We start from the raw sequence: 21,750 nt of genomic DNA on the forward strand, positions 1-21,750 counted from the left end.
AGGGGGTGGCGTAGAAGACATGCCCTGCACGTCCTGTGATGTGTACATGTGCATAAAAGATGTCAAAGTTCATCCACATCCATCCTTACCAGACAAGAATTTGGGTCAGATTCCATCTTACAATTATTTTGTAAGTTGTTGTGACAACATTATATGTAAACATAAATTTCCCTGTTTCTTTTTTTCTGAACTTGCAGCAACTGGTCAAGATTATCCCATCTTCAAAGATTCTTGATATCTACCTCAAGTCTAAATAAAGAAAATTTTGACCAGAAATGTATTTAACTCAATTCCATCAAATATGAACAATCGGAAAGAAAAACAAAACTTTGTATATCTGCTGAAATGAGCACCATAAAGAGTTTACACTTTACGGAGAAAAACATGAACTAAAAACCATCCAATATGTGAAATATATGTACCTCACAAGAGTCTGCGTTGCTAACAAGATTTGGGGATCTCATCATGGAGAAGTTAACCAGAAACTTGGATACTATAGTGCTATTATCATTTTCAATTGATGAATTACAAGAGGATCTTCTGAGGACCTCGGTAACAGAATACTAGATCTACACAAAACTACGTATGTACATTCAAAATCTTTCGTGAGTGTCTTACACCAACGGAGTCCACAAAATTTGCTGCCTTATCCATGAGGTACAGTTCACATACCCTTTAGATAGAGATACTTACTAATAGGCTGATTGTACTGCCAAACTACCATATATAGAGACACTCCATTATGCTGATAGATCTGCTGCAGATACAGTTTCCATTACACCAGCTCCTGAAGGCACCAAGTGCCCCAACTTCCTCAGCGCATTAATATTGGTTTCAGCGCATCCAACCAAAAGCTTCTATACATGTCTGAAACCTTCCGACTAGATGACAGCACAGAAATTGTACAATTTCTAGACCACTTCTTGTAATAGCCTTGGTGAATAACCATTTCTTTTTTTCTCTTTACAACATAACACAACTGAAGAACCAAAATTGGTTTGATAGACAAAACACGATCAGCTTCGGGAATGTCAGATGACCTTGATTACCCAAAGGTAGTTCAAATGGGGAAACAACTTCATAAGACCCTATAAAATGAAATTTAGTAGCATGGTCAGTGTGATTTGCATCAATAGGCCTAGACCAGAGTCTAAATCTTTTCTTCAGCAGCAAGTTCTGCAGAAACATTAGCAGAAGAATCAACATTTCCACTGCAACTGCTGACTACCGTTACTTCCTGAGTTTCTGCCTTACTAGGCTCAGAGTAAATTATCTTCTCATCAAGAAAAACTTTTGCTTCAGAACAGCCAGCAGAAGGGTTCAAGCCACATGCTTGAGATCCAGGAGAGAGAGAAAGCTGACAGTCAGTGTTATTTTCCGGGGAAGCATCCAAAGAAGTTTCAACCGAGGAATCAATTGCAGGTTTAGAAGAAGAAACTTCAGCACCATTATTATCACTAACTCCATCACCAATTGGAGAGGCATCCAAATTACCCTCCTCCAGGTTAACATCCCCATCACCAAAACATTTAATATCAGAAGTTTGCTTTAGAGTCGCATTTCGTCCATTCTGCACGTCAGGTGTACTTGGTTGCGTAGAGTCTGGGAGGACATTTATGGCAGGCTTTGTACTCGCACAAGTTGCAGATACACATACCGAAACTTCTGTTTTGTCATTTTCTTCAACTGCACTTAGTACAGCAGGTTCTAGGAAACAGCTATCTCTGATATCAGCCGATAAACTTTTCCCATTGGCAACAATGGAGGTATTATCTGAAACCTCCTCATTCTGTTTCTCTACCTCAATGTTTCTGGCAGAAGCTTCATCCAATGAAATGCACAATTTTTGATGGACTGGCTCAGATGACTGGCCATCAACTTCTGTGGAAGGACTCGATAAAGCATCTCTTGAATCAGCATTTCCTACACTTGCACCGGAAGGAGAGGAGGGTATCGATTTTGTGGTTGATTCAGGCAGCTTCTTCTCCACATTAGATTGGACAGACGTAGCCTCCCTACCGGAGATTTGAATATCTAATCCACAATCAGCACCTTGTGTTCTAACCATAGCACTATCACTTAAATCTACAGGTGTAGATGGAGAATCAGAAGCACCAACACCATCATCAGTTTTTTCCACGCAGGCTTGATCATGCAAGTTCCCGTCACACTTAGTAGGCTCGATCGATTTTGTGGTAGGTTCAGGAAGCTTCTTCTCCACATCGGATTGGACAGATGTAACCTCCTTACTGGAGATTTGAATATCTAATCCACGATCAGCACCTTGTGTTCTAACCATATCACTATCATTTAAATCAACAGGTGTAGATGGAAAATCAGAAGCACCAACTTGTGTTCTAACCATAGCACTATCACTTAAATCGATAGGTGTAGATGGAGAATCAGAAGCACCAACATCGTCATCAATTTTTTCTACGCAGGCTTGATCATGCAAGTTCCCGTCGCACTTAGTAGGGGAGTCCTCATCAACTTTTTCAACCAAAGCAGGCAACCGAGGAACACTGTGTTTCGAATCACCAGCATTTATACCAGCTACAGAAAAATCCAGAAGTCCAAATCACAAACATGGACAGAAAGATTAAAATATCAGTTTGACTGCTAAAAAAGTAAAAGCAGAAATTTAATTATTATTACCCTCTAGGGTCTCTCCATTTAGTAACCTCTTCTGGAGCATATCCGTCCCAGGAAACACCAACATATTGATGGACTTCATCTCTAACCTCTGTGATTCCTCAAGTGGACCAAATCCAAAAACTACAGTCCAAGTATGCATATGCTCAGATATAGCAGGAATAATCAACTTCTGAACTTCTAATGTGGAGAGGACCTGGAAAGAGGAAACCACAAATTACAACTTGGTCGCACTCCAATACCGAAGAACAAAATACAAAGAACATAATAGACATGCAATCACATAATGCCTGACTAACTGAAAGCAGATGCATGGGATAGATGAAAAAGGTATGACATGCATATTGCCATCCCGAAAAATCACTTAATACTGTTAGCAAGCAAAAAGAAATTCATGTCTGAAGTTGTCCTACAAAGTACAAACTAGAATGTAATCATATGCCCATTAGGAATGAAAGCAGTAAGAGGAATGAGCAGAATTACAAAACGGATGAAGCCAGATCCTGTCTCTTCTTTCACAATCTGAGAAAACAACTGTCCAATGCTACTTAGCTTCTTAGGAGACCAACTCATCGAAACTTAAAGACATCCTTATGTATTCAAATGTTAATTCGTACTTTTTTTCTAGAGCAGCTGGTATTACAACATCTCCTAACAAATCATACATTTCCACACAACCATTTGCTTTGTCATGTTTCCTACATACACATTAAGTAACTACAGTTGTAGCTCTCACTCTTGATGAAGTGCTGAATTAAATTATCTATTTGCTACTTCTGAAGACCAGAACTGCAATGGAAAAGCAACTATGATGTCCTTTGCTGCAATGGATCCTTTAGCATAAACAAAATGATGGCTCTCAATAGCTCATTTTAAATAGCATAGTATACAGCAATATATGCACATTAAAGTATGTGACATATTTCAATGATCTATTATGTACACAACCATTTTCAAAACAATTATTTCAATGATCTCTTACGTACAAAGAACCATCTTCAAAACAATTAAATGAATAAAGTGAGGAGGTATCACAGACAAACAGCTATAATTGTTCTCATACCGTCTCAATAGCAGACAACAGCCGGCGGCACATTCCTTGGCGCCTATATATATTCCTTGTTCCAATGTATGGCATTTCTGCAAGTTGAGTTCCATGGATCCTAAATTACAGCCAAAACATTTTAATTGATTGGTAAGGCACCATGGAACAAACAAGAGGAAAAGACAACTATTAATAAGGAAAAAGAGCAACAAGAAATTATCTAGCAGATAAATTGAGAGAATGATGAACAGGAGAAGTTCCTTTGCATGAAAGTCAAATGCTTTAGAAAGTTCCTTTACATCTCAAGAGTAAAAGCTCCCTCCAACCCAGGAAAAAACCTAAAAGGGACATTTAGCTCGGAGACAAGTTATACCAGGATTAGAGATTAGTAATGCATGGAGCTATTGGGGGAAATTTATGAGTAAAGAGATGAGGGTATTTTTTTCATTTTAGTAGTTTTAATTCATGTATTAACAATACATGTATTCCTAAGTCACATTCTACCCTATATAAAATAATACAAAATTCCCGTAAACTTTTAAGTTGTTGTGTGATCAAGAGGCCACAGCCTCTTGCAAAAATGCAGGGTAAGTCTGCACACAACAGGCCCTTGTGGTCCAGTCCTTACCCAAACCGCACACACATAGCAGGAGTTTAGTGCACCAGGCTTCCCATTTATTCCCCCATAACTTATGTGGGTATTATTTATAAGAAGAGGAAAAATTAGAACCAAACAAAGTACTCGCCCCGTTCCACAACACGAAGTTTTAAGAATGAAAGAAAGAATTCTGAAATTTGTAGTCCAAAATAAGCCAAAGAGTAAAATGGGAAGTTTAAAGTTAAATCCTACATGTAGAAAGATGTCATTCTTTTCGGGATTGACTAAAAAGAAAAGAGTCACATAAATTAGGACGGAGGGATTATAAGTTATGCTGAATTCAATGAGGAGATTAATTCTCCTCATTCAAGCAACCAAACAATATAAAAGTTATATCAAACTTAGCAAGGACACTTTCCCCTTATTTGTATAATCAAACAGCTCCATATAGCCAAAAAATTGATTCTTTCAAATGTTCACTTTAAAAGCAAGCAGTGCTATTGTTTTAAAAATAAGTAGAATAGCGTCAAAAAATTAGCAGTCCAAAAACCATATAACAAAGGATGGAAGAAACATAAATCAAGAAATTGCTTCTGCAAGTAATTTGGAGCAGTAGCTGACATTGAGATGCATGCAGTTAAATGATGGCAAAAGAGATGGTCCACTATTGTAATGAATTCAAAGATTAATTGATACAGCATGATTACATTTTGTTAAAGCTTATAAATCCCAATGCAAGTCATACAATTGCATGTTCTGAGACAGCTGAGATAGTTCAACTGTCCAACATTTCCACATTCATGCACCAACTCTATCGCTCTGAAAAATGAACTTAAATTCACATGGAAACTACTTGAACAATCGCATATACCTTATGGATGCAGCAGATATTATTTCATCGCCCCTTTCCAAGATTGCAGTATAGAAGCCGCGAAAATTCAGCCGAGTAAAGTTTGAGCTTCAGAGGAAAGAAACCAGTATAAGATAACTGCTGCATAATACAGCCAAATTCATAGAAAAGGAAAAAGGGAAAAGGAACGCGGAACACAACCACCAGGAAAAGATGAATCTAAAAACACACATGCACATAGTTCCTCAAAACCATAAAGCAAATAGGGAAATATTATTATGACAGTAAAAAAAAATTGTCAGGCATCAGGCTATATTGACAATTCGGTTTCGATTTCCAAACAAGAGATAAGCATTGATCCAATAAAATCAACATATTTGCGTCACTGAGAGCAATTCTTTTGAATTCAAAAAACTAATCAGAAAAGTAACTATTTTTCTATCAGGCAACTCCATTACAAAAAAATCACAAATAAATGGAGAAGGAATAGACAAACTCCCATGAATATGGCTTTTCACATCACAGTGCCGTTTTGGGTTTCTTGGGTGACACAGAAAAAGGCGTGGGAATAATCTATTTGTAACTAGGTGAAGAAGCGAATCACTGCGTTTCAAGACAGAGTCCACGGGGAAGATAAAGAGTGAAGCATTTGCTAAAGAGTACTGGAAGTTAAGGAGACAAGAAAGGGCAATTGAAAAAAGCAAATTCAGCAATTTTCTATGTTTGTGAGCATCAGGCATCAGCCCAGGACAGAAGATGTAAAATAATAAACATTGTACTCCCTCCCCTCTCAAATTTAATGTGGCAATCAGTTGGACCAGTTTAAGTAATAGTCTGTTCTGGGACGTAAAAAGTATTTCTTTTCTCACATACTTAACTGGGAGATGTATGGTGTTTGGTCAAGCATTCCGGAAAAAAGTGTCTTTGAGTAGTACCAGTCTAGCAGATAACATTTTTGGAGTGAGGAAAAAGTTCAAATAGGTAGCTTCTCCTCGGAAGCAGAAGTAGAAGTTGTTTTTAATTTTTTCCTGGCAGATATAACCTTACTAAAAATTTATACCCCCAAGGGCAACAACTAACTTCAAGCTCAGTCAACTACGCATCTATGACCAAAGCTCATAGACTCTCTCTTTCTCACAATATTGTGATTTTTAACTGTTAAATTTTAATTAAATGAAATTTAAAAAACCCATTAAACTCACTTATAAGAAGTATTTCAAATCCTCTATTATTTTCTCAATTCAAACTTCATTACAATACTAAGTATTTGCTCTTTTAAAACAAGGAATTTTCTAAAACTATACATTCTAATATCACAAATTTATTGTCATATGGACATGCAAATCTTAAATAAGAATGGAAGACCTCCTCACAGGCACCGGTGTAACTTAAGTGTATCAACAACTAAATCTTTCTCTCAATAAGCTGGTATTCCTATATGGATCCTGTTCTTCCAGTGTGTTCTTTGTTAGCTAAATCTGTGTTGATCCTGAAAAATTGTTCTCTGATACTAAATCCATTCCCTTTACCGCACGCCACGACCTTATTTGTTCACACCTATTAACCTCTGCATCTAGAGGAAATGTCTAGCTTATCTCAAGTGAACTCCTCGCACTTTATCTTTCTTTTTTTTAATCAAGTAAAAGTATTTTCATTCGTAATCATGACCAAAACGGCCGTATACACAGGTAATACCAAAAGATCAAAGACTCTACAAGATGTGATTCTCTACAAACTCCACCCAATCCTCTAAGCAACAAGGAACTTTTTGTTTACACCAAAAGAAAATAAGGGAGCGGAGGCTACTCCTCAACTGCAAGAAATTCGACTCTACACCTACAGAGGCTCTCTTATTTCTCTCTCCCCAAACTCCCCAAAACTACTCCTCGCGCTTTATCTTCTATGGATTACTTGCATCCTGTATGTGATGGGATCATTTTTATTATATGACAGTACATCCATCTTCAAGATCATATTCTATGCCATTTTACATTATTAGCAAATGTCGGTACTAAATTATTCACCCGGCTTAATGAAGTCAATCAAATAAACGAGGGCCTTCACACATTACATTGGGTATTTACCACAGCATTTACAAAAAGTACAACAGGGCATAGAAAGTAAAAAGATTATTACCCGCAGTTATACAGAACATTATGAATAATATTGATGCCACTTTTCCTATCCACGATCGGCAAAAAGCATTCATCCATAACAGCCAGTGCAACAGCTAGTTTAGAATTGCACTCCACCCGTTGAGAAAAGGCATGATGAGAACGATCAGAGTCTAAATCCGTCCGTTGAATCAGGGACCATGAGAATCCAGCTTCAATCTCATGTTTGACACCAAGAAGCTTCTGCAAATGATCATACAGCTGCAAAAAACAGAGAAGGTAAATGAGCCGAACTCTTCAAACACTTCCTGTGAGAGATGGCCACGCAGACATCTCAGATGAATAAATAATTTCACTACTTTTGAGCTTCAAAGCAGTAAAGGTTCAGCTTAAACTGCTTGCTTCTCAACAAAAATAACAAATGTCTAACTGAATTTGGTACCAAACTGGTAGTCTTGGAGATCATGCATTTGCATAATGGTATCTGAGAGAAAAAAAAACCCAGTTACGGCTCGTGAGCAACCAGTAAGCAATCAAGAATAGGAGATAAGGGAGAAAGAGGTCTAAGTTCCTCCATCTCATTCAAGCCTCTCCACAATATAAACTGATTGGCTTTTTCACTGCTCAAGATTCAATAAACCAATTGTATTATTATCTCTCACTCTGTCTCTAAGTGCCATATGGGAATTTCAGGTTCCTATTTGGCTTCAATTTACAGATCGCTACCATTATTTCAGAAATTTAGCTTTCAGGTCCAACTTCAAAACTACAAGTACAAAGAGAGGATTTAGCCCCAGGTTCTTGGTGGTTAGTGCAACAGATGCCAACTGGGTAATACTTGGTATGAGGCATTACATTTGTTTTTTACTGCAGTTTTCATTAACAAATCTGGAGCTTGTTCTTGAACTTTCTCTGGGAGCAGCGGGCTACACCATATACGGTGAAAGGTGTATCAGAGAGCTGGCAAGGGCAAGGTTGAAGACATCTTTGAAATGCTTTCATAGCAAAGTTCCTGCATGCACTCCATGAAACATTTGGATGGAATTCTTCTAAATTCTAGACGTCCAACTCTGGGTGTAAAATAGTCAATGTAAATAATGTGGATCTTCTCATGGACTTTCATTAACTCCATACTTTGTTAAAAAAGAGCAATTGCCCTCTGACTTTTGTGCATCTCTGCACGAGGAGCTACAAATGAATAAACATTTTTTTCTTGAGAGAGAAAAAGGTAATTGTACTAAAAGAGCAGCACCATGAAGGTGCTCAAATATTTACAGGTGAAAAAAAGAAAAGCAAAAGAAGAATTCCTTTCCAGTCTTTTACTTTCAAAAACAGAGGGGTGAGGCAACTTTCCAATTGAGTATTCTTGAGATTGTTCCTATGGGTACCCGTTAAAGACCACAGCCTTTCAGTTGGATCAGTTTCCAGTCCTTCCAGTTTTTTCAGTCCATTTCTTTCTTACTTTTGTTATTGTCCGATACAAATAGTTGCAGTGTTTTTGTTCTCATCTTCTTCACTCTTGCAACATCATGTCAAGTCATCATGCCACAAATATTAAATTTCATATAGCCACAGGAAAGCACTTCCAGACTGTGCTCCTTAATTTTAAAATCTTCACTTGATTTTTTTTCCCTCTTAATTTCCTCCATATGCTCTCAATTTATCAGTAGAAGGTGCTTTAATATTCAGAGAACAAACAAATAACAAAGACTTGTCTGCAGTGGCCAATTTACATGGAGGGGTATGGGTCACGTGAACCCATGCACCCCTCCCTAGTATAGGTATCTCATTGCATTTTTACTGCTAAGTATTTAAATATATGTGCGTGAATCCATGCACAAAGAGCACTTTGGCGCAGTGGTGCAAGGTTGCACCTTTTAATATCAGGAATTGCTGTTTTCAAAATCCCCTTTTCTGTTTCTCACTCGCTTATCCTTTTCTTTCTTTTCCTTTTTTAGTTCTTTGGGTGTTTTCCGTTGTCTTTTCTTTTATGTCACTTTCTTCTTTGCTCTTTCGGTCCATTCTTCAGGTTTCAACGTTCTTTTTTTCTTTGGTTCTCGTTTTGCAGTCTCTTTTTTTTGGTCTCTTCTTTTTTTTTTTTTTTTCTTTTTCTTTCATTTCTTTGGTCACTTATTTCTTCTCTTTTTTTAGCTTCATTCTATGAGTTTCAAGAACTCGTTAAAAAATTAAAATGTCTCATTTCCTAAAGAACTTTCACCGTGAATTTTTAGGAACACTTGTATGATTTATGATCACTCTTTTCCTAGTTACTCTCTCATCTGTTTTTGTTCTTTTCCTTGAATTTGTGAAGTGAATTTTCTTCAGATAACACTATATTATTGATCGATTTTAAAATATGAAAACTTGTTAATAGCAGCTGTAAATCAACTGATTATTTCTTATCATAGTATTAGTTATAGTCTGCTCATTGCAAAATTTTATGGAATCAAATCAAACGGTAGTAAAGTGCACCGTCCTCTTAAAATCCTGGATACGCCTGCATCTATACTATCCAGCAGGCACTTAATGCAGAAGAAAAAGTTTCGGCTTTTCGACTCGGCTTCTCTGACAAGAGACTGAAAGCAAGACATGCACAGACAATGACCAATTCAATTCTGAAGGTTCTAAAGCTTGGTGATCATGGTTGCATTTTCCAACACATGGATAAGAGTTAATGCCAAATTTCATTTGTTTAATATGAGGGTAAATGATAATCTAAAACTCCATTAGGATTTGTGACAGGATAACTATTCCAAAATAGTGAAAGATGAAGTAATCTGCTTAGTGATTCTTAATATGCTATATATCAGACAGGAGAACGTCACAAACAGAATAATAGAAATACCTCTTGGCATTTCTGCCCACAAAATGATACAGATGGATTATTAGAACTAGCTAGTAAGGAATTCATATCAAGACTGCATGATTTGTGATCTGCAAAACGAAAATTCAATAATTCAGATCAAGTAAAGATGTGAAGCAACCAACTCCAAAAGCAAAATAGATTTACATTTTTTCTCACAAAAGCGGCACCAGAGAAGCTCATCTACAACTCCCTCGCTTTCCTCTATGACAGTACTGGCAGTCTTACAAAATTTGCATGTGCAATTTGGACAGTGCCAATCGCCTGGAGGAAGCATCTGCAGAAAAGATAAGTATGTAAACCCAATGCTCATAGAGACTGGACGACATCTTCTAGGCTTATTTAAATAAGCACAATAAATAATACTTAAAGCAACAGAAAATTCCAAAATCCCGGTCTGCATATGTTGAATCTTTTGCAGGTGCCTAGGTAGAGTAAGATGTTCTAAGAAGGAAATATCCTAATTAATATTCGTATCCGTATTACACAATCAATTCCAAATTTCCAGTGATATTAAATGCACTTCTGTTTCTTTCCATTCATTTAATGATACAAACAACAAATTAAAACAGTCTTGCAGATGGAAGGGAAGAGAACGGAGTTATTTTTGGAAGATCAATGTACTTTACTACTTTATATGAATCTGTCCCTTCTTGTTTATAGGAGCACTTATGCCCTGCTATGCGTTCATTACCACCATCTTAGGCAACAGACTTGAGCTACATATGGTAGTTGATTATCTGAAAATTATTGAGTGCATATGCCCCTAAATCTCATGCACAAATGCAACCATAAGGGAGCATGTGACAGAAGCCAATCAACCGCAGTATGCAATCCAGCACATTTTGTGACCTGTTCTTCCTTCAACATCTGTCAATAGAAATCTGTTGCCCAAGATGGTGGTAATGGACTCACATCAGGGCATAACTGCTCCTATAAACAAGAAGGGACAGATTCATATAAAGTAGTAACCTACATTGATCTGCTCACAAAGAGCTCGAACACAGCCAAAAACTTTACTGTCAATAAGTAGAGGATCTTTTTTTTAATTGACGATGGTGTCCATCCAACTAGCACGCAGCTTGACTGATTCAACAAGTACCGACTCCCCCCCCCCCCCCCCCGCCGCCGCCGCCGCCACCACCACCACAGGTACGAGGTACGGGGTAACTCTGAACACCAAGGCTTAAATAGATGGGAAGAAATCACCTAGTGCTTTTTGCGTCTTCGGGATTCAAACCTGAGACGCCATGGGTCCATGGTGGTCCTCCTGCTTCATTGACCACTAGACCAGACACTTGGGTGCTAAAATAGAGGACTTTCATCATTACTAAAGCTTTTACAAGTGTCTTTCTCTTTTTAAGCCATTGTATTTTTCTACTCTTTTTCAACTCAACACGATGGTGCTTTTATTCTTTCCATTTTTAAACAGGTTGCTCTGTTTAGTTATTGTAAACAACACATGGATGTGTTAACGAAAGCAAAACCATTCATTGGAAATTCAGCAAAGTGGAAACTGCATATCTTTTAGATCAGTTGTACAGAGTTGCAAGATGATATCAAAATACATTGTTTCCTCCATTTCTTTAACCTGGTTCTTTGTATAGCTCTATTTATCATAGGACTGTGGTGGTTTCTCAAATGAAAATGTTAGTATCGGACTCTGTGACTTTGACCTGCCACGCACCCAAGCTCGCTCTTTACTGTTCGCCTTCCATCTCCTCAGTAGTTGTAAAATAAGATTTTTTTACAACAAAGGGCCACTTTTACATCCTCGCACAAGGGAAAATAAGAAATTCATACATTTAAATGCGAGGAAAATTACCCAGTAACCAAGTATAGAGGAAATGAAAAGATGGGCAACAAACTTCATCTTTACTGCCACAAAGAAAAATCAACAATGCAGGAATGCATAGTACTATTAAGAGGGGAGGCATGCTAACAGTGAGAAAAAAGAGCATATCTACATACTTGTATACCCAGACAGCTCTGATGAAAAGTTGAAGGGCAACCATCACAACAGATAAGGTCCCCACCATCACCACATATACCACAAGTGTCATCATCAGGGTCATCGCTGTCGACATTTACAGTGTGGAAATCTTGGCGGTCAGATTCTTCTTGCCGATTCCATGCATCAACCAAGCACTCCAGCAAAGAAATGCCAGACTCCAATATTATGTTTTGATATGGTTGACGCAATGTACTTCCTGCATGGAGCTCAAATTTTGAAACTGGAAGGATTTTACTACAGCAACCACAGTGGACGCCATCTCGCGTGATCCAACCTTCTAGCTTTACTCTGGTCCTCCTACGGTTCATATATTGAACCTTCTGACTTAAATTCACTGTCCCAGAGTCAATCATCCAGGCCAATAAGGTTCTTTTTCCGGTATAAGGAACATAGCCATCGTTTTCAGAATCTTGCTCCTTATCAGACCTGCGAACCAACAACGTACATCGCCCAATTATCCTACTTTTTCTTTCCTGTATTGCACTGGAAGCAGCTCTAATAGGTGATTTTCCAGACATATCTTGCCTAGATCTTCCTCCCTTTGAAGAATCACCACTTGTATCACCATCACTCTCCTGATCTGTTGCACGAGATTTGCATTTCAGAACCTTACCTTTCTTCTTTACGTAGCTGCTTAGCCTCTCCTCATGCTGATCATCATCTGTGTCCTCTGAAGACTCTTCAATAGGCTTCATGTAATCGCGGTTCTTAGCATCCTCTTTTCTTTTCTTCTTCATTTCATTTTCGATCTTCTTCCGTGTTTGCCTGGTTAGCTTATTGATTAAATCATCAGCTAATGGAGCAAATGACGTAGAACCACCATCACGTTTACTTTTTCCTGGATCTTCCCCCGACTGTTTTTGCAGTGCATCATACGCCTTAATTATTGACCAGTATGCTGTTCCACTAGGATTAATATACACTGCATCTAAGTAATCTCTGTTCCTTCTCGGTCTATAATCAATGGTCCATCCAGCTTCAATAAGCATTCCTCTTATTCTCTCTCGCAGTTGCTGCTTCTCAGTATTCCCACCTCGTTTCAATTTTCCTTCTTTGCTTTTGGCAGGGGTAGCTTTTTCAGCCGCTATGGACCTGCTGTCCTCCTTAATCACCCTCGCCTTTGATTTAGCAGGCTGAAGCGGCTGCTTCTCCATACGCCGTTTCAATTTTCCTTCTTTTCTTTTAGCAGGGGTTACATCTTCAGCTTCTACGGACCTGCTTTCTTCCTTAATCCCCCTCGCCTTTGAGCTAGCAGGCTGCATACTGGGCAGTGCCAACTTAAGTGATGTATCAGTTCCAGCGTCTATAGACTTAATGCCTTTTCCCAAGAAAGGTTTTTGTGATTTCAGCTCAGCTTGCTCTGTTTTAATGGACGATGGTCGCTTTTCAGGGGATTTAGAATCTGAGTATAAAGAAGATTGGCCTGACAAATTCTTCTGGACAACATCTACAGAGCTGGAACCTTTCCTACTTTCAACATCATAATCCTTGAGTGATAAATCTATCTTCTTCTTCTTATTCACCATTACCTTCAAGACTCCATTTTTCCCTTGATATCTGATTGGTTCTTGAGATGATTCCTGAGATTTCAACCTAAGGAATGAAATTGGCATATGTGCTTCATCGTCATCATCTAAACCATGCTTTTTCTTAACATCATACTCATCACCCTTAGTCCTACTAGCTGACAAGCTACTAGAACTATCAATATTAGAGTGCTTCCTCTTCTCAATCATTAGCTTCCTACTAGAACTCCCAGTTCTTGCAGCATTCCACTTCATCTCCTCCTCAAATTCATCGTATTCATCAAAATCAAACAAATCTAACTTACTTCTCTTCCTCTCACTTTCCATTTTCCCATTCCTACCAAATTCTCTACTTTCCACACCACTTTTTACACTTCCACCTGATCCATTGTGAGATTTCTCACCACCCTTTCTCCTAATTGGCTCTAACGACTCTTCACTCGACTCCGAATCACTCTCAACCATTCTTACCCTCTTTTTCACCTTCTCTGAACCCCTTACACCACTCCCACCCCCACTACCCATACCCATTCTATCATCTTTCTTCTTAATTATCAAACATCCAGATGAACCTTTCTTCTTCACTACACCCCCTGATCTTACATTACCCTCCATACTCAACCAACCTTAATTCATCATGCTCAAAATTACAAATCAACCCCAAAAGCTTTCAGCCCTTAATTCACAAAGCTCAGAATCATTCACCCCAAAGCCTCTCAAAATAGCTTTCACTAATCCAAAATTTTCCCTCAAACCTTAATTCACAAAATTCAAAACAACAATTTCACCCCTAAAGTTCTCAAATTCAATCCTTAATTCATAAAGTCCAAAAATAGCAAATTCACCCCCAAAAGTTCTCAAATGAACTTCTAACAATCCAAATTCTCCCTTCAATTATCTAACATTAACAGATCTGAAACAGAAAAAAGAACAAAATTTTCAATCACATACAAAAAAAGGGAAATTTAATTAATTTTATAGGCGTAAAGTAAGTGAATTTGATTTGCATGAAGAGAATCGGCAGCGATCTTTACCTTGCCGGAAAGTTAAGTGAATCGGCGGCGAGATGACGTTGTTGATCCGATGAGTGACGTAATCCTCCGGCGAATCGGAGAAGAAAGATAGAGACGGAAGCAAAGAGAAGAATTGTTATTGGTTCTGGGGAATAGCTGTGTATATATATGAACAGAGCTCAACTTTTTTCTTTCTTTTTGTTATTGTTGTTATTGAAAATAAAATAAGTACTTATATTATCGGACCAATATTATTATAATACCAAAAATAAAAGAAAAGAAAATTGAAATTGAAATTGAGTTACATTTACAATATTATGAATTCATTTAATTTGCTAAAATTCTGAATTTGATTACTCTTTCTAGTCTAGTCTAATACAGGAAATTTATTGATTGTTGGACTTCCTTTTAGTACAAAATAAGTACATTTTTCAAAAATTTAAGTGTATTCATTTATATTATTATAATACCAAAATACAAGAAAATAAAATTGAAATTGAAATTGGGTTACATTTACAATATTGTTAATTCATTTAATTTGCAAAAAATCTTAATTTGATTACTCTTTCTAGTCCAATACAAGAAAATTGTTGATTGTTGGACTTTTTTTCTACAGTACAAAATAAGTATATTTTTAAAATTTAAGTGTATTAATTTATTTTCTTTAGTAGGCTTGTGCATAAAATACCAAAAATCGAATTACTGAATCGAAAAATTTGATAATTGGTATTCGGCAATTCGGTATTTAATATGATATTTGGGAGTAAAATTTCAATATTTCGATATTCGGAATTGGGTTTGGTACAAGACATTGATATTGTTTGACCCAACAGACAATAGTACTAGTCATTTCAAAGAATCTTTTGGACCTTGGTAATATATTCGTAAAAAGCAACAAATAGAATACGAAATAGGATTTCTATTAAATATACTCTTTGAAGTTTAAACGTACATTTGCACATCTCCAACTTTAATATGGTATTACCAAATATCGTACCAAAGTTTAATTTAACGATTACCAAACTACCAAACCGATGTTTATAAGTATGGTATGTGGTATCTATGTTCAAATACCGATTACCGAATTATCGAACCCGAACTTTAAAAATATCAAATCAAATACCGAACGCCCACCCCTATTCTTTAGATTTATTCCTTTTTTAATGAGATTTTTAACTATATATTTTCTAGACTAGAAGATGAATTGCATTACTTATAAAACTATTTTTATGGTTTCATATTGAATTAAAAAGATAATATTACCAATATGAGTTGTGGTGCAACGGATAAAGTTGTCCCACCCTTAATTAAAGGTCGAGGGTTTGATCCAGGGCACAGAGAAAATTTTGGTGGGAGCGCTACCCCCGAATGGGCCCTATCCAACGCGAATTCGAATTAGTCGGACTCCAATGCAGGTACCGAACACCAAATGAAAAATAAAAAATAAAAGAATAATATTAAAAAACTATTCTTTAATTTATTTCCTTAGATATCTATCTTAAAAGATTTGTTATACGATCAACTAGCGGGAGTGTCAATTAGTTCTACTAGTTCATTTGGTATGATTGCAAGTATTCAATAACTTTATGGGATTTTTGGCATGAATAGCGAGATATATTTATTGTTTACTTTTTTTAATAAGTATGTATAAATTATATATTTATATACATGATCATACTATATTATATATGAATTATACATAAATTATTTATCTATAGACTATCTTCAGATTAATCAGTTAATTCTTCATCATTTTTGTCAAATGTAGCTGCCATTGATGGTCAAGATCGAGCTTCTAGCTCTAATAGAGGTTAATCATTCATAGAGAGAAGAATTACTCTCATTGGAGAGAACAAAATGAAATTACCATTATCTCTTTGTTGTGTATATGTAGTACAATGTAGAGAAAGTAAAAGCACCAAACTAACTGGTTGACAGCTTACTGCCAACTTGGATTTAACTCCACTAACTAACTAGACAGGCAGGGATGAACCCCCTTCGACGTAAAATCATACTGTTTTAATACTATTTTCACATGGTTGAAATTTTTTTTTATGCATATATAGTAGATGTTGAACCCCCTTCAACTAGTTCATATATTTACTTCTGAACCCCCCAATGAAGATACTGGCTCCGCCACTGTAGGAAGGTACAATTAAAACCAATTAACTAACGTAACTAATTATCTACTAATCACTAGATAATTACAATTATGTACAGTCAAGGCTAATCTAATCTTAACACCCCCCTCAAGTTGGAGGTGAGGGTTTCACTGACAACTTGCTCAATGTAATGGAATGTTTGATTCCTGTAAGAGCCTTAGTAAGTATATCTGCAAGTTGATCAGAGGTCCCAATGTGTTGAAGTGAAATCAGTCCTTCATTGAGTTTGTTCCTTACAAAGTGACAATTTACTTCAATGTGCTTGGTTCTCTCATGGAAAACAGGGTTCCTTGCAATGTGGAGAGCTGATTGACTATCACAAAATACAGTGACAGGTTGTGGAAAAGACACATTCAACTACAGCCTGCATAACCAAGCAAGTTCACCAATCAGTTTTCTGAGGGATCTGTACTCAGCCTTTGCTGAAGATAAGAAAACAGTATCTTGCTTTTTTGATTTCCAGCTAATGGGACTATTACCTAGCAGAACCAGATAGCCACTAACTGATCTCCTAGAGTTTGGACAAGAAACCCAATCTGAGTCACAAAAACCTCTTATAGTGTAATCATGATCAGCTGACATGAAACTACCAAGAGTGGGATCCATTTTGAGATACCTGAGAAGATGAAAGGTAGCTTGCAAGTGTGGTTCTCTTAGATCCTACATGAATTGGCTGAGATGTTGGACACTATAAGCAATGTCCAACCTAGTGTTTGTCAAGAAGTTCAATTTTCCTACCAGTTTTCTATAATATGTAGGGTATGATATAAGCAGACCTTCTTTTGCATAAAGCTTAACAGTGGAGTCTAGAGGAGAAGTAAAACCAGGGAGTTCTGAACACTCATACTCTTTCAACAACTCAAGTGCAAACTTCTTCTGAGATATTATGACACTAACAAGGACATATAAAACCTCCATACCTAGAAAGAAATGCAACTTTCCAAGATCTTTGATCTTGAAAGTATTATGAAAAAAATTCTTCAACAGTGTGATCTCAGTGGTATCAGTTCCTGTGATGATGATATATCAACATAAACTGCTATATATATGGTAGATAAAGTGTTCTTCTTATAAAAGAGTGGGTAATCATGTAAAGAATGTGTGTACCCCTTTGAGTAAAATGCTTCTATCAACTTTGCATACCATTGTCTACTGGCTTGTTTGAGGCCATATAGGGACTTGTTTAGCTTGTAAACTAGGCCAGGAGGGGTGATTAGACCAGGAAGGGCTGCATGTAGACTTCTTCATGGAGATCTCCATGAAGAAAAGCATTGTTAACATCCAATTGTGATATGCCCCATCCATTCTTTACTGCAGTAGCTACAAGTTCTCTAACAGTGGTCATTTTGACCATAGGTGAAAGGTTTTTGTATAGTCAATTCCAGCCTGTTGTGTATAACCTTTAACTACTAATCTAGCTTTCAATCTCTTAATGGTTCCATCAGCTTCATGTTTGATCTTATAAACCCATCTACAACCAACAACTTGTTTCCCAATAGGAAAATGTACTACATCCCAAGTGTGATTCGCATAGAGAGCATTAAACTCTAATGTCATTGCTGCTTGCCATGCGTGATCAACAAAAGCCACTTCATATGAAGATGGCTCACAATCATGACAAATATTTTCAACTAGGTGTTGACTATAAGGAGCCAAGGAATTCAGGGAAACATAGTGATAGTTTAAAAAAAGAGCATTTAAGAAAGTAGGATCAGAATTAGTGCTAGATATAGAGGGTTTTAGGTTTGGCATTTTACACATATAATCCTTCAAGTGTGAAGGTAAAGTGTGATGTCTAGTGGATCTTCTAGGTACTAGAGCAGATTGAGTGATATTAGTAGGAGAAGAAAAAGGTGAGGGTGATTGGTCTAATGAGTGAGATCTTATGGTGGAAAAGCAAATTGATGTGAACTGGAAGGAGAAGAAGTGGAAGGTGAATCATTATAAGTATGCACAGGTTGAGTAGACTCTTTTCTGCTAGTAGGAATAGAGTAGTCAACAAAAGGTACAAAAACTGAAGGTAAGACAGAAGAAAAGACATCAGCCTTATTAGAGATATGAAAGGGAAAAACATGCTCATGAAATATGACATCTCTAGAGATGGAAATCCTTTTGGTGAATAGATTCAAGACCTTGTATCCTTTTGTCTCAAAGGGATAACCTATAAAAAAATGAGGTATTGATTTAGGTTCAAACTTGTCTCTATGGACTTTGGGTGTGGTTGGAAAGCAAAGACATCCAAAACTTCTCAAATAAGAGTAGATAGGCTTTCTTGTGAACAAAACCTCATATGGACATTTATTGTTAAGTGAAGAAGTGGGTAGTTTATTGATGATGTATGTTGCCATCAACACATATTCTCCCCAATATTTGAGTGGCCACTTGGATTGGAAAAGAAGTGCTCTAGCTATTTCAAGAAGATACTTATGTTTCCTCTCAACCATACCATTTTGTTGAGGTGTGTAAGGACAAGTCTTTTGATGTAAAATCCCGTTAAATTGAAAGAAGGTAGCTGCTTCAGAGCTAGTGAATTCCAGTCTATTGTTTGACATAATGGTTTTAATTGACATCTGAAACTGGTTTTCTATTAAAGATAAGAAATTCTAAAGGGCTAATAAAGCATTACTTTTGCAACTCAATAATTGGGTCCAAGTAGATCTGCTGAACTCATCCACTAGGGTAAGAAAGTACTTGTGGTTGTTGTAGGTGGTCAAATGGTATGGACCTCATATATCAATATGTAGCAGATAAAAAATTTTGGTACTCATACTTGTCTTCTTGGGAAAGGGTAATCTAGGTTGTCTAGCCATAGGACAAATAGTGCATAAGAAAGGCTGCTTTGGGGCAAAAGATACGGGTATTGTGGATATTTCCCTCATTTTGAAAAAAGTCACATGACATAATCTATTGTGCCATAAGAGATTTGCATTATTATCCACAAGAGAAACATTCAAACCAGAACAAGAGGAACCAGTAGGTAATGCATTGTTTATAATAGAATGACAAATACATTGTATATCATCTGCATTGCAGGATTTAGACAAAGAAGATAAACTAGTCTTATTTGAAACTAAAGTAGAGCAACAAGATTTCTGCAAACACTTGGGGCAAATAAGGTAGAGACCATCCTAAATTTTACCAATCCCCAGAGGCCTCTTCATTGAAGGGGTCTGCAGAAGACACAGATCATTAGTAAAAGATATCAAGCCTTTAAGTTGTGCAGTCAAACAGTGTACAGAGATGGGGTTATATTTAAAAGAAGGAACATAAAGAACCTTATGCAAAACGATATAGGATTCAAGATGCACACTACCAATCTCTATCACTTTCACTCTATAGCCATTATACAAAGTGATCAATAAGGGATAGACTAAGGGTTTAATCTGGAATATATGGGATCTATTAAAGGTCATATGGTTTGATGCTCTGGAGTCCAGGATCCATATATCAGCACTAGATTGAAAACATTTACATAAAAGTAAGGCAAAATCAACTGAAAGTACAAAAGCAGAACATGCACCTACAAAATTCACAGCTCCAGTAGACTGACTGGTTGAACTTTCTCCTTCACCCCTAGTATTAAAAAATCTCAAGATACTTACCAATTGTCCATGTTATTGATTTGTAAGACTAACAGATTCATCATCAATGTTTCCTTGGTGATCATTCTGAGTAGGTAAATCCTCATCATCTCTTAGAGTCATCATACCAGCTGGAGTTCTACATACATTTGCCACTATCCTCTTTCCCTTATTGAGCCTATTGTATTTGATTCTGATTATTGGTTCTGAAATTGCCAATGTTTTGTCTGAAATTTTGATTGTATCCATATTGACCTTGGTTAGTGAGGTTCTGATTTTGTTGAGTTCAATTAGCAAGGCTCTGATTGTGTGGCTTCATATTCTGAGTGAAAGCCTGGTCTTGATTATTTCCTTGTGGATGTCCATAAAGTTTGAAACATTTTCCCTCGACATGGCCTGACCTTTTGCAGCAATTACAAAATAATTTGAACCTGTCATTTGGGTAATTGTTAGTAAAAAAATTAGTCCTAAAATTGTTATTATTAGAAGCATCAACATTCAACGCAATGAGTCACTAAACATGGGTTGGTTGGGTTTAACTTGTCGCTTCCTTTCTTTCTGTACGAGCAAAGAGAAGGCCTGTGCTATCGAATACAAGGGATTGAGCATGAGAATGTTGCCTCGTATAGTGGTATATACATCATTGAGGCCTATAAGAAGCTGAATCAACCGCCTGTCTTATTCTGCCTTATGTGCATTTTCCTTAGCACCACAAGTACAATCACAGCTGCACTGTGTCTTCGACTTCAGAGTACTCAGCTCCTCCTAAAGTTTCTTCATCTTCATATTGTAACTAGTGATATCGGCAGTTCCCTGATACAAATCATTAACTTTTTTCTGTATTTGATATAATTTTGTGCCATTTTCTTGATCGTATCTATCCTCCAGTTCGCGTCATAACTCCACAACATTATCTACATATTCAACGCTATCATCAATCTCCTTTGTGAGGGAGTTCAGTATCCACGAGGTAACCATATCGGCGCATCTCTCCCATTGTCAAAATTTTGGGAAAGTAAGAGCTGGTCATTTACAATTACCAGTAATGAAACCTAGCTTATTTTTAATAGATAAACCACGTAAAACGCTGCGTCTCCAGGATCGATATCCAATACTGCCAAAAGGCACTGTGACGAGCATTGCTCTGGGGTTATCAGAGGGATGTATGTACAACGGTGAACTTGCATCAATACTACCATCATCAACTTTATCAATCATTTCAGCCATCAAAATTCGTCTCAATACAACCAAGAATACTCAGAGACTATCGAATTGCAAGTGCCCAAATGATCGATTGCTGCATTTTTGCGATTTTAATAGTAACACAACAAC

General features: G+C 37.0%; 1 protein-coding gene across 1 annotated transcript; it reads right to left on the bottom strand.

The window, feature by feature from the left end:
• Positions 1-312: 312 nt before the first annotated feature.
• Positions 313-14,901, bottom strand: LOC107864099. The gene is made up of 9 exons (XM_016710361.2): positions 14,697-14,901; positions 12,094-14,575; positions 10,270-10,399; positions 10,105-10,193; positions 7,282-7,520; positions 5,167-5,253; positions 3,716-3,815; positions 2,656-2,848; positions 313-2,553 (listed from the first exon to the last, which is right to left on the bottom strand). Exons 2-9 carry the CDS (start codon positions 14,275-14,277, stop codon positions 1,151-1,153), a joined length of 4,425 nt encoding a protein of 1,474 aa, XP_016565847.2. The 5' UTR covers positions 14,278-14,575; positions 14,697-14,901; the 3' UTR covers positions 313-1,150.
• Positions 14,902-21,750: the final 6,849 nt, after the last annotated feature.

The sequence above is a fragment of the Capsicum annuum genome, chromosome 3 (genome assembly GCF_002878395.1).
Source record: "Capsicum annuum cultivar UCD-10X-F1 chromosome 3, UCD10Xv1.1, whole genome shotgun sequence".
Lineage (NCBI taxonomy): Eukaryota > Viridiplantae > Streptophyta > Magnoliopsida > Solanales > Solanaceae > Capsicum > Capsicum annuum.